The sequence below is a fragment of the Rhinoderma darwinii genome, chromosome 1 (genome assembly GCF_050947455.1).
Source record: "Rhinoderma darwinii isolate aRhiDar2 chromosome 1, aRhiDar2.hap1, whole genome shotgun sequence".
Taxonomy (NCBI): domain Eukaryota; kingdom Metazoa; phylum Chordata; class Amphibia; order Anura; family Rhinodermatidae; genus Rhinoderma; species Rhinoderma darwinii.
In genome coordinates this window covers 481,290,344-481,303,880 of record NC_134687.1, presented here as the reverse complement: position 1 = coordinate 481,303,880, position 13,537 = coordinate 481,290,344, and the positions used below count along the sequence as shown (strand labels likewise).

General features: G+C 40.8%; 1 protein-coding gene across 3 annotated transcripts in view; it reads right to left on the bottom strand.

Moving 5' to 3' along the window:
• Positions 1-13,537, bottom strand: part of IFT81 (intraflagellar transport 81) — a 156,973-nt gene that overhangs the window by 88,905 nt on the left and 54,531 nt on the right. For all 3 annotated transcript variants that reach the window (XM_075834517.1, XM_075834508.1, XM_075834520.1), the window contains 4 exons: positions 12,002-12,091; positions 11,487-11,552; positions 11,070-11,180; positions 8,219-8,303 (listed from right to left, as the gene is read on the bottom strand). In XM_075834517.1, the coding sequence (XP_075690632.1) occupies positions 8,219-8,303; positions 11,070-11,180; positions 11,487-11,552; positions 12,002-12,091 (352 nt within the window). The remainder of the gene's footprint in view (positions 1-8,218; positions 8,304-11,069; positions 11,181-11,486; positions 11,553-12,001; positions 12,092-13,537) is intronic.

Here is a 13,537-nt window from a genome sequence, read left to right as displayed (position 1 = left end):
GAGCCATTTTGGAAACTACACCCCTCAAGGAATTCATTTATTGGTGTTGTGACCATTTAGACCCCACAGTTTTTTCACAGAACTTATTTGAATTGGGTTGTGAATTAAAAAAAATATAATTTTTTTTTCCAATAATATGTAGTTTTGGCTCAAAATTTCTTATTTTCACAAGAAATAAAATACCCCATTTTGTTGCCCAATTTGTCCTGGGTGCGGCAATACCCCATTTGTGGTGATAAACTGCCGTTTAGGCCCATGGGAAGGCTCAGAAGGAAAGGAGCGCTATTTGTTCTTTGGAGTCCAGATTTTGCTGGATTGGTTTTCAGGTGCCATGTTGCATTTGCGGAGCCCCAGATGTATCACAGCAATGGAAACCCTCAAGAAGTGACCCCATTTTAAAATCGACACCCCTTAAGGCATTCATCTAGAGGTGTAGTGAGCATTTTGACCCCACAGGTATTGTCTAAAAGGTAATGCGCAGCAGATGGTGCAGTGTGAGATTTGCAATTTACTATATATGTGTGCCATTTCAGTGTCCAATATATTGTGCCCAGCATGCGCCACCGGATATATACACCCTATCAATTGTAATGTGGGTTCTACTGGGTACGGCAATATCCTACATGTGGCTGTTATCTGCTGCCTGGGCACACGGCAGGGCTCAGAAGGGAAGGACCACCATTTGGCCTACTGGGGATTTTCTGGTGCGAAGTCATGTATGCAGAAGCCCCTGAGGTACCAGTACAGTTGAAACCCCCGAGAAGTGACCCCGTTTTAAAAACTACACCCCTTAAGGCATTCATCTAGAGGTGTAGTGAGCATTTTGACTGGAGACATACACCCCATAAACTGTAATGTGGGTTCTCCCGGGAATGACAATACCCTACATGTGGCTGTTAACAGCTGCCTGGGCACACAGCAGGGCTCAGAAGGGAAAGATGAGGGGCATAAGCTGAGCGGAGTGCATCAGGGTAAGTAAAACTGGGGTAGATTAAAAATCAAGGGATGTATGATAAATTTTAAAACACTTTCATACAGAGCCCTGGTTTCTCGGGACACGTGTCACATTGATATATTGTGTCCTCCCTTATCCCCCTCTTATAGCAGACTTTGCACCTCTTTTGACTTCTTGCCAGTTTGGGGAACTTCTCCTAGACAGTGTTGCCCTAGTACGATGTGTGTGGCCTCGCTTCCAGAAGTACTGGAAGGGGGGCTCTTGGTCCCTAAAGATTTGGTTCTTGATAACCACCTCTTGAAATTCCAGGAAAGTTCCCCTCTGGCCTGCACATCGACGTAGCGCGTACGCATTTTACAATGCCATCTGTATCATGTGCACGGCCAGCTTCTTATACCACACCACATGGCGCTGTAGGGCTTCAGGACTTGATCTGACAAGTCCACCCCTCCCATGTACCTATTGTAGTCCAGGATGCAGTCTGGTTTGGGGGTCTCTGTACTGGTACCTCGTACAGGTACATGGGTACTGGTGTGGCCATGTATTGTTGTTAAAATAAGGACATCTCTCTTGTCCTTGACACACAATATGTTGCTGCTAGAATGTGCCCTGCTATCACCCCTTCTGAGTGTTTGCCCAAGCAGAGTCTTAGGGAGGGCTCTCAGATTTCTTCTAGCAGTGCCGCATGCGCAATACTTCTGTAAGCGAGGCACTTGAAGAGGGGGACATTGGTATAAAAATTATCCAGGTAGAGGTGGTAACCCTGGTCCAGCAGTGGGTGCACCATATCCCACACAATTTTTGCATTAACTCCCAGTAAGGGGGGCATTCGGGGGCTGAATACTGGTGTCCTTCCCTTCATACATCCTGAATTTATAGGTATACCCTGATGAACTCTCGCACAGCTTATACATCTTCACGCCATACCTGGCCCTCTTACTCGGCAGGCACTGGCGGAATTGAAGCCTCCCTTTAAAATGTACCAAGGACTCATCAATAGAAATACACTTCTCGGGGGTGTATGCTTGGGAAAACCGGGCCCTGAAATGGTCTAATAGGGGTCTCAGTTTATACAAATGGTCAAAACTGGGGTCATCTCTCGGTGGGTTCCAGTTCAGTTCTGAAGTTGTATTGAGGGGCCTATATATTAAAAACCCCTATTAAACACTCCATTTTAGAAACTAGACCCCTCAAAGTATTCACAACAGCATTTAGAAAGTTTATTAACCCTTTATGTGTTTCACAGGAATTTAGAGCAAACTAGAGGTGAAATTTACATATTTCATTTTTTTGTCAGAAAACACAACTCAATACTTATTGCTCGGATTCTTCCGTTTTGAGAAATATCCCACATGTGGCCCTAGTGCGGTAATGGACTGAAGCACCGGCCTCTGAAGCAAAGGAGCACCTAGTGGATTTTGAGGCCTCCTTTTTATTAGGCACCATGTCCGGTTTGAAGAGGTCTTGTGGTGCCAAAACAATGGAAACCCCCAAAAGTGACCCTATTTTGGAAACTAGACCCCTTGAGGAATACATTGTAGTTTTCTTGGGGTGCATGCGGCTTTTTGATCAGTTTTTATTCTATTTTTAAGTGGCGTGGTGACTAAAAAACAGCAATTCTACTATTGTTTTTTATTAAAAAATTTTACAGCGTTCACCGTGCGCTATAAATGACATATTCACTTTATTCTGCAGGGCGATACGATTACGACGATAGCAGATGTTTATAGGTTTTTTAATGTCTTATGGCATTTGCACAATAAAATACTTTTTGAAAAAAATCATTTACTTTTTGTGTTACCTTATTCTAAGAGCCATAACTTTTTTATTTTTCCATCAAGAAAGCCGTGCGAGGACTTATTTTTTGCGTAACGAACTGTAGTTTCGATCAGTATAATTTTTTAGGTACATGCGACTTTTTGTTCTCTTTTTATTCCATTTTTTGGGTGGTGAAGTGACCAAACAATAGTGATTCTGGTATGGTTTATTATTAATTTCTTTTATGGCGTTCACCGCGCGGGATAAGTAACGAAATAATTTTGTAGTTTAGGCCGTTACGGATGCGGCGATACCAATTATGTATAGTTTATTTGTTTATTTATTTATTTTTATTAATAATAAAGGACTGATAAGGGAAAAGGGGGGATTTTTTACTTTAATTACTTTTAAAACTTTTATTTTTACACAACTTTTTTTTACTTCTTTTTTACTTTTTTACTTTGTTCCACTACGAGACTTGAGGACAGAAGGCCCTGATCGCAATTCTAATACACTGCACTACATGCGTACTCGCTGACAGCAAGCATAGTGGGTCCTGACTTTGCCATGGTTAGGCGTCCAGTTGCCACAGCAACCATCGCTGCCCGCTATCATGTAGCGGGCCGTCAATGGTAGTTTAACCTTTAAAAAGCTGCGATCGCTATTGAACGCGGCTTTTAAGGGGTTAATCAGCGGGGACACAGCGATCGGTCCCCGCTATTGGAGCTGCAGCAACTGCTGTACGAGACAGCAGCTGTCACAGCTCGTGTATGTGTCGGGAAGACGGCCGAAATTAGGTCATGGAGCGCGAACTATACAGTTTCCATGACCTAATAGTACGTCCAGGAGCGGGAAAGGGTTAAAGTAAAAGTTCTTATCCGATCCCAAAATTGTTGTATTACAGGGCATGTCCACAAGCAGTGATACAGATTTGCGTCAGTCTTGCCACATTTAAAACAATTAGAGCTTTTATATATGCCCATCAAGTAACCCCTTGAAGCTGTAAAGTAAAGTGTATTTATTTCAGACTGTAAAACTAATTTTACCCCTTATGATTTTTTATACAATTCTTGGACAATTAAATCCTGGACTTGATCACTCACAAATGAATACAGTTTATTGTGCAGGAGCCCACATCTGTCTATTCAGAACATGGACCCCACAAGTGTTCTTGAAATAAAAAATAAATGTGGGCATTCTATTTATTAGTAGAGAAATCCAACACGTGCGGCCCGTGCCGCCCATGAATTAGTGGAAGACGTGCATTTTAGCAATGATTACAAGAATAAATTGAGGATGTATTTCCTTTTTCTTATGACTATGTCCTGCCACATACAGCTGTTACATTCCTAATTCTGTACCGTGATATGGGCATATTATTATTTTTTTTGGAGGATCTCTAATAATAGAGCTGTTCCTTATCAACTGCTTCTTCAGCAAGACATAGTCATAAGCACGGACAAAAACGTCTACAGCGACATGCATCCGTTATGAATACACGGCCTCCTTTCTCCTTTGTATGCCGCATAAATGTAATAATGTGGCATATTTCTAACAAAATAACCTTTTAACAAATGTTCCCTCTATTTCATATGGAAATGTAATAAGAATTTGAAGAAAACATTATATACCCATAGTGTCTGAAATAATATCCATTATTTCCTCATTTAAATGTTTTTGGTCATCATGCTCACTACACCACTAGATGAATAACTTTAGGGGTCTAGTTTTTAAAATGGGGTTACTTCTGGGTGGTATCTTTTATTCAGGCAGCTCAATGCCTCTAAATTCATGATATGGGGCCTAGAATTTATTAAATTGTGCCCTGAAAGCCAAAAGGGTGCTCCCTCTCTTTTTGGCCCAGCCACACGTCTAGTAAGCAGATTGAGGCCACAATAGGGGTATTTTTGAACACAGGAGAAACAGGGTGATAGATTTTGGGGTGTGTTTCCTCATTCTCATGGTCGCTTTACAAAGAAATCAATCTGTAAAATGATAATTTTATGAAATGGATTTTTTTTTTACCTGCTTTGCATTACATTTAGCAAAAAACTGTGGGGTCAAAATACTCACTACATCCCTAGATAAACACCTTAAGGGTCAATGCACACGATGCGTATTACGTGCTGTTTTGCCAAAACCGCAGCGTAATACAATACCAGCATAGGCAATGACATTCCAGGGAATTTCATGTACACGCTGCAGTATTTTCCCGCACGTAAATTGACCTGCGGTGCATATTTTCAGAACGGCAGCATGTCAATTTGTCTCGCGATTCTGCTTGCGAATACTATCTCCCTAGTTCTGGATAAATAAGCAGCAAAACCTGCAGAATGAAAATGCAGCGATTTACGCAGAAAAACGTAAAAACCACACCGAAAAACGCATGTTTGCGTTTACCTGCAAATTTCTTGCGGCTTCCTGTGGTTTTGCTGCGTATTTTCCGCAGCAAAATACGCAATGTGTGCATGTAGCCTCAGAGGTCTAGTTTTCTAAATGGGGTCATTTATGGGGAGTTTCTATCGTTCTGGCAGCCCAAAGCCTGCCCAAATGTGCAGTGGGGCCTAAAATATTTTCAAGCAAAATATGTGTCCTGAAAGACACCGGGTGTTCTCTTCATTTTGGGCCCTGCCGTGTATCCAGGCAGCGCATTATTTTTGAACACAGGAGAAACAGGGTGATATATTTTGGGGTGTGTTTCTTCATTCTCATGTTCGCTTTACAAAGAAATCGGTCTTTAAAATTATACATTTGTGAGAAAATTTAAATGATATTTTTTTTACACCTGCTTTGCATGAATTCTTACAAAAAAAACTGTGGGGTCAAAATACTTAATAAATACCTGAAGGGGTGTAGTTTTCAAAATGGGGTCATTTATGGGGTTTCCATCCTTCTGACACATATAAGCCTCTGAAAACTTGGCTTGGTGCAGGAAAACAAAATGCACTTAAAAATTTATCAAATTATTATTACATTTGTAAGGCCTCATGCACACGAACGTAATTTTTTTCCTCCCGTAAATACTGGCGTAAATACGGGTCCTTGGTCACACGTATTCGACCCATATTGCACTAGTATTTACGGACCCGTGCCCGTAAATACGGGTCCGGTGTCACCAGTATTCCACCTGTATTTACGGGCACGTTTTCGCTGCAAAATTGCACTGCACTAATCGACAGCCCCTTCTCTCTATCAGTGCAGGATAGAGAGAAGGGACAGCCCTTTCCGCAGTAAAAGTAAAAGACATTCATACTTACCCGGCCGTTGTCTTGGTGACGCGTCCCTCTTTCGACCTCCAGCCCGACCTCCCTGGATGACGCGGCAGTCCATGTGACCGCTGCAGCCTGTGATTGGCTGCAGCGGTCACATGGGTTGAAACGTCATCCCAGGAGGCCGGACTGGAGGAAGAAGCAGGGAGTTCTGGGTAAGTATGAACGTCTTTTTTTTTTTACAGGTTGATCTATATTGTGATCGGTAGTCACTGTCCCGGGTGCTGAAAGAGTTACTGCCGATCGTTTAACTCTTTCAGCATCCTGGACAGTGACTATCCCCTGACCTCGCCTAGCAACGCTCCCGTAATTACGGGTGCACACACGTAGCCACCCATAATTACGGGAGCCCCATAGACTTCTATGGGCCTGCCCGTGCCGTTATTATGGCCTGAAATAGGACATGTTCTATCTTTTTCAATGGCACGGGCACCTTCCTGTAAGCATACAGGGATGTACCCATGGCCAATAGAAGTCTATGGGCCCGTAATTACGGGTGTTTTTACATTCGTGTGCATGGGACCTAAGTATTCTAAATTGTTCAAAAAGGTATTTTATTTTTTTTTTTTTTTTTAAAAGTGCTGCCAAAATAAAGTTAAGAGATGGAAATATATATTTCATAAAAAAATGTGTACAGTATGTATGTACATATGTGACATATTGCAGTTCAAAATAGGGAAACATTTTAATTTTTACAAAATGTCATAGATTTTTGCACTATTTAATTAATTTACACAAATTGTATGCGTCTACTTTTACCACCTAAATAAAGTACATGTGACGAAAAAACAATGCCAGAATTACTTGGATATGTAAAACTATATCAGACAATAACTCTGCAAAAGGCAGACATACCAAATTTGAAAAATCTGGCTTGGTCATTAAGGTTCAAACAAGCTTGGTCATTAAAGGGTTAATATATGAAATCACTATAATGATATAGGCAGGAGACATAAACATTGTCCTGTCACAAGCCACATACAGCCCTATAAGTGCTGGTATGAGGCGCTATATAATAGGTGCTCCTAGCATGAACAATTTAACACTGTTCAAAATAACAAGCACAGTTTAGCTGCAATGCCTTCTAATGCTTAATACAAGTCTATTGGGCATATTTTATTACAAAAAAACAAAACAAAAACATTTAAGACTTCGTTCACATCTGCGTCAGGGTCCCATTCTGCCGGAGCTTTCCATCAGAACGGAGCCCTGACTAAAACAAACGGAAACCATAGGTTTCCGTTTGCATGACCATTGATTTCAATGGTGACGGATCTGGTGCAAATGGTTTCCGTTTGTCTCAGTTGTGCAAGGGTTCCATCGTTTTGACTGAATTAATAGCGTAGTCGACTACGGTATTGCTTCCCTCGAAATGACGGAACCCTTGCACAACTAAGATAAATGGAAACCATTTGCACCGGATCCGTCACCAGTGATATCAGCGGTGGTGCAAACGGAAACATATGGTTTCCATTTGTTTCAGTCAGGGCTCCATTCTGATGGGAAGCTCCGACAGAACGTCAGAACGGGACCCTGACGCAGATGTGAACAAAGCCTTAACCATGTTGGCATCAGCAGAAAAAAAAGTGATTACATCACATTACTCTACAGCACTTAGACCTGTGTTTATAGGCGAGTAGGAGTATAAAAATAAATCATAATAATTTTCCTAGACAAGCGCTGCATGAATATAATGGAAACAAGATGTCTAAATTGACAATAAACTGCAGGATTAAGTTAGCTGTTCTTAATCTACAGGGCCGCTTATGGTAATAAAATGGTTCATGTGAAGCTCACACAGGACATTTTCCAAGCTGATTTTACATTAGGTTTTCTTATATTTTAAAGCTAGAAGAGAAATTAACTATTTCTACCCAATATGATACTGTACATACAAAGACTTCAGGTATCACACTGTTTTGTGTCTTAACATTAAAGGCATTGTAACATTTGAAAATAGTACCCAAGAGGATGAAATCAGAATGAGTTAATTTTTGTAATAAACCTCATCCTAATTCTGCCCCTGCACTCCATTCAAGTGGTGTGCACAGGGTATGGGGCGAACGCAATAGCAGTGTCAGAGAATGCCCTTGACATCTCGTCCAGGAAGAGCTTTCTGAAAGGGGTGTTCAAAGATTTACCTATCTTGAGTCCAGACATTATTTTATAATACGGAACCCCCTTTTATACTCTTTCAATGAAGGCATTTATATGCTATACATAGAAACAGCCTTACCTTCTGGCTTTGCATCTGCAGCTGTATGTCGCATGTTTTTCAACTGTTGTTGGGCTCTTTGCAGCTTTTGCTCTGAACTAAAAAGCTGTAAAACATTATTGGAATCACAACATTATGCGTCACAATACAAAAATAAGAAGCTAAATACTGCCGCAAGTATGTATGTGTGAATAGTTCCATAGAATCACATTGGTTCTGTATTTTGGGACCTTTTCTGTAGGTAAATAATACAGAGCCTTAATACTCCAGTGACTCGGTGAAGGACTGGCATAACTTCGACCCCCTAGAGAAAACAATTCTGAGGGCCTACCATTAAACTATAAAGAACATGTGCATGTCCACTTTTCATGACAACCAAAATTATGCTTGGGGGTGGGGTGTCGGGGTCTCAAAGGATGTGGCGGATGAAGCGATGCAAGCTATGTAATGTATCAGGCCATGCTTTCATGCTGGTTTTGTGTAAAAATAAAAGCAAACACTAAAATTATGAAATTGCTTCTATTTCCACAACTAACCATCATGAAGGCATGGTCTGAAACTTTCATGTTGGTTTAATATAGTACCACGCATCCTGCTCCGCCTATGTTGGTTGGAGAGGAGTCAGAGAGGGTTAATAGCTTTAGTGAGTAACTAAAGCTCTATTTGCAGTGCATTTGCAGCGTACAATAGACGTATACATTGGAAAATACTCTGGACGTATACCTCCAATGGAAGCCTCGGACGTATGCCACTGTATTAAATAAAGTGGCATAAATAGTTCAGGGAGTCAGAGGGGGGTGGTAGTCCTGTACTCATAGACACAAAAACCAAATTAATTGGTGGACAGTGTGAAGAGTGGAGCGCTGTTGGGGGGGGGGGGGCGGCGGGGGTGATGGCTAGGGCTGCTGCCAGCTGCCTCCTGAGCCACCTCCTGGCTCCCTCCCAATCCCAGTGTCACTGTTCGGTGGTCTGTGCTGGCAGCCACGGTCTGTCCTCCTCCTTTCTTAGTAGGGAAGTAGGAGAGATGAGGTGTTCCATGCGCTTGTGCTCTTAGGTGGCAGATCCGTCGGACACCCCCATCAGTGCGCCACTGCACACAGGTCATTACAAAGTAAAAACACACACATCATTGCATGAAGATGTGAGTTCTGTCAATGCTTTTACTTTGAATTGATGGAGTCCCAATAGAGTCAGACAACCTGTTTTGTGCTAGACTGATTCCATCAGCCCCTTAGAGTTTGAATGGCGTGGCAACACGCATGCTCGACAGCCGCTCGATTCAAAATCTTACTCACAGCGGTCATCTAGGAGAAATAATCCCAGATCTGATGCTCATCGCAGCATGTATGGAGGGGGAGACATTCCCTAAAACATGGAACATGGGGGAGAAAGATAATGTTTCCTGACTTTGGATGTTATACAGGCGGAGAGAATAGGCCCTATTGTAGGGTGGGAGTGGAGGGCAGTGAGGTAGGCTATGACGATCCAAGGAAAGTGTTCAAGCAGTATGGAGAGAAAAATTATTCCATCTCCATACGCAACGTTGAGGTTTTGTGTCTACACCAGTTTAGTGTATGTATTTACTTAAGCTAAAAGTTGTTGTTTTTTTAATACCTCTTTCTGCTTATGCTTCAGTTCCTTTGTGACAGCATGATATAGAGTTCAGATATATTTAGAAAAGAATGATAGATTTTGTTTCAGATGATGGGATTTCATGACACCTAATTACCGATGTGAACTGCTATAAAGAGAATATGGACAGACCCCATTAACGTGGAAAATCTAACAAGCACGCTGAGTAAAACAAGCCCCTGTTCAGAGTGCTCCACTCAATTGGTCGACTGAAAAGACCACGTGGTCGCATCCATTGCACCATACTAGTACTGTGGATATAGCAATATGGTCCCGCTCGGCCAATAATTTCTCAAGGCGCACTTTCTTGCAAACCACCAAATAGGAGTTTAAGTTGGGGTGCTCAGTGGGTGCAAGAACACCCACTGGTTTGTGTTTCTTATGGCATTTGTTAGATGCCCATAGATATAGAGATCTGTTTTGGTGACAGCCTTCCTTTAAAACAGATGTTCAGACATACCTTATACTGAGGCTCATTTGCCTCAATATATGTATGAAAATTACTTCTTAGATTATTATTTTTTCACTAGTGGTTTCAGGGGGCCATATACTGGAGATGAAATTATTGTTTAGCCGACAGCTATTCCTTCTACTTCCCAATACATACGCACGCTCGGCTCATCTGAACGTGCACGTGATTTCAATAGGGAGAAAGCAGCAAACAAAAGAATCGGGCATGTTGGAATTCAACATGCCTGACCCGTCTCTCCCACGACATTGGCAATCGTGGCAGAGCCTGGATACCACAATACACATTAGATAGTCAACCAGTCCCATCGACTATCGGCAGGTTCGGCCGACATACATCAAATGTGTATGGCCAGCCTTAGTTATTTGTACTTTAAAATTATTCTATCCATATCAGTAATGAAAATCAGATCTCTATGAACTGACTTCCAGGTGAGTTTGTGGTGGACTTGTACTTATACAGAACAATAATCTTAACAATTATAGCTGCAGTGTAAAGCATAAGTGAGGGGGCAGGAGGTGGATTTCAGACTAGCTCAGACTCCCATTAGATCATTTACAAACTATAGCCATGTCCTAAAATTGCTGCACTAAAAATCAGCTAAGAAACCATTACTGTAGAAAATAAATTGCAGTAAAGCTTTACCCAAAGGTATTGACTTGTATGTGACTTGTATATAATTTAAAGCCCACAACTTCTTTTTAGGTTTTTTTCTAAATGATATTGCTGTTACTGACTCTGAGAATTGTACACAGTGTGTTAGGAAAGTACCTGATTTCTCTGTTCCTGCTTCTGTTGAGCCAGAGATTCTTCTCTTTCCTTTTCGACACGCAGCTGACTTGCTATTTCCAGCATCCGTTGATGATTCTGAACTGTCTCCACCTGCAGTAAATAAAAAGTGGTGCAAGTGACTGTCAGATTCTTAAGAAAATAAGTAGACGTATCAAGTGTATCACAGGTCTTTCTTAGCATTTCCTTTTCATGTTCATTAATCCCAACAGTTGACAGAAAGCTATTGGGTTCAAGTTTCTTAGAAGCTTTGGCCTTCGGCCTAAGGAGATCCCCTTTCTGTCAGTTGCATTTGTATCTTCCTAACTAAAACAGCAACATGCAGCTCATAATCCATGTTTGCATTCCCTCAGCCGACAGTTTTGACATTGAAATGTTACAGTATAAATTTATTCGTACCCTTTTTTTAAGACGTTCAACTCTCTTCATTAGCTGATCCTTTTCCTCTTCCATTGCACTGATGTCCTAAAGATGTAACAGGGTGATATAAGCGTCCTTCAGATATTTTAAATACATCACTATAAATACAAATTTACTGAAAATAATTTGCTTCGAGTTTGTATGTTCCAATAGTGTGTGAATGGGTTTCCTCTGTGCACTCGGATTTTTCTTCCACATCCCAAAAATTATATTTATCAAGTCAATCGGCTAAGGAAATAATATCTGTGTACAGAGCTGTGGAATATGTTGATTCTATAGAAGGATTTTAAAAACAACATTTTCAGATCAACTGAATCTACAGCAAAATAATACCAGTCAACAGCAACTACAGGGCCTAACTGATACGAGACAAAATGTTCCAAAATAAAATGTATAATAAGTATAAAAAAAAATGCTGACATTTTGCACATTAAAGATCTAGAAATCTTCATTGCTATAATAAAGACACAAAAAGCACACAAAGCTGTCATTACCCGTCTAATCTCTGCAGTAGAGAAGCCAGACGTTTTTAGCTGCTCACACTCCTTATGAAGAGTTTTGAAGTTTTCCATCAGATCTTCATACTGTAAAAACAAAAATGTATAGCTTATAGCAGAAAACACATTGGCCGACATTTATTTTTCAGTGGCACCAATTTTGCAACAATGAAATTAAAAAAAGCCGCGCGCGTCTTAATAAATCTGGTACATTTGGAATTATCGGACTGGTTCGATCTACTTTTATACAGTACCTCGCCACCTTTCTTAACCTTTGCCTTCTAAAAAAAAAATTCAACTACATTTGCAGCTTGACCACAACCCTTTTCTTACCGGTTTTGCTTTTTGACAAATGTCGCAAACTTGGAGCAATTTTGGTTGTGATTTTTAACCCATGCATTTTCTGCCGAAATTAGTTGTAAAGTAAATAACAAACAGTTCCTTCGAAAGTATTCACCCCCTTGGCGTTTTGTTGCATTACAAACTAGAATTAAAATGGATTTTAAATTTGATTTGAATTTGTAATGGACCTGACAGAATAGTCCAAATTGTAAATCAAATGGTGCAACCCCCCCCCCCCCAAATATAGATTTGAATTCAAGGTTGTAATGCAACAAAACAAGAAAGAGACCACCCAGATGTACATTTATTCAAGAATTTGAATACCAGACGCAGAAATGAACATGCTGATTGCAGAGGCTGATTGCGGGGGAAGCAACATCAAATGAATGATCCTGGAATCAGGGAGAAGGTAGCACTGCAGGTACGACAGCAGATTACCTTTTCTAGGGACATGACAGGTCCTCTTTAAGCACTCCTTTACAGTGTTTCCCTGCACACCGACTCTCCCATCCTTCTGCTGGGTAGTGCGCTAAAACGCAGCCCCATTCCCTTAAATGGAGCTATGTTGCAGTTCCCTGCACAGCGAATAGACGGAAAAGCCACTGCATAGAAAAACCTAAAGGGACCTCAGTCGCTAGGTTCTCGGGATCGGCTGGGGACGCAGAAGTTAGACTCCCTCCGATCATAATGTTTTAGCATATCCTGGGAATATGCCATAACATTCCAAGATTAAACTACGGTCTCAGCTTTCTGACCTATATCAAACCTGTCGTAAGGTATTATGAGGACTATTAACACTCTCTAATAAAGTAACACATATTAACCCCTTCAGGACCAAGCTCATTTTGGCCTTCAGCGCCAGCCCCATTTTTTCAAATCTGACGTGTCACTTTATGTGGTAATAACTCTGGAATGCTTTTACTTATCCAAGCGATTCTGAGTTTGTTTTCTCATGACATATTGTTAGTGAAAAAATTTGGTCGATAAATTCAATATTTATTTGTGAAAAACACCAATATTTAGAGAAAATTTGCAAAAATTAGCATTTTTCTCAATTTAAATGTATCTGCTTGTAAAACAGATAGTAATACCACACAAAATAGCTACTATTTCACATATCCCATATGTCTACTTTATGTTTGCATCATTTTTTTGAACGTCCTTTTATTTTTCTAGGACGTTACAAGACAT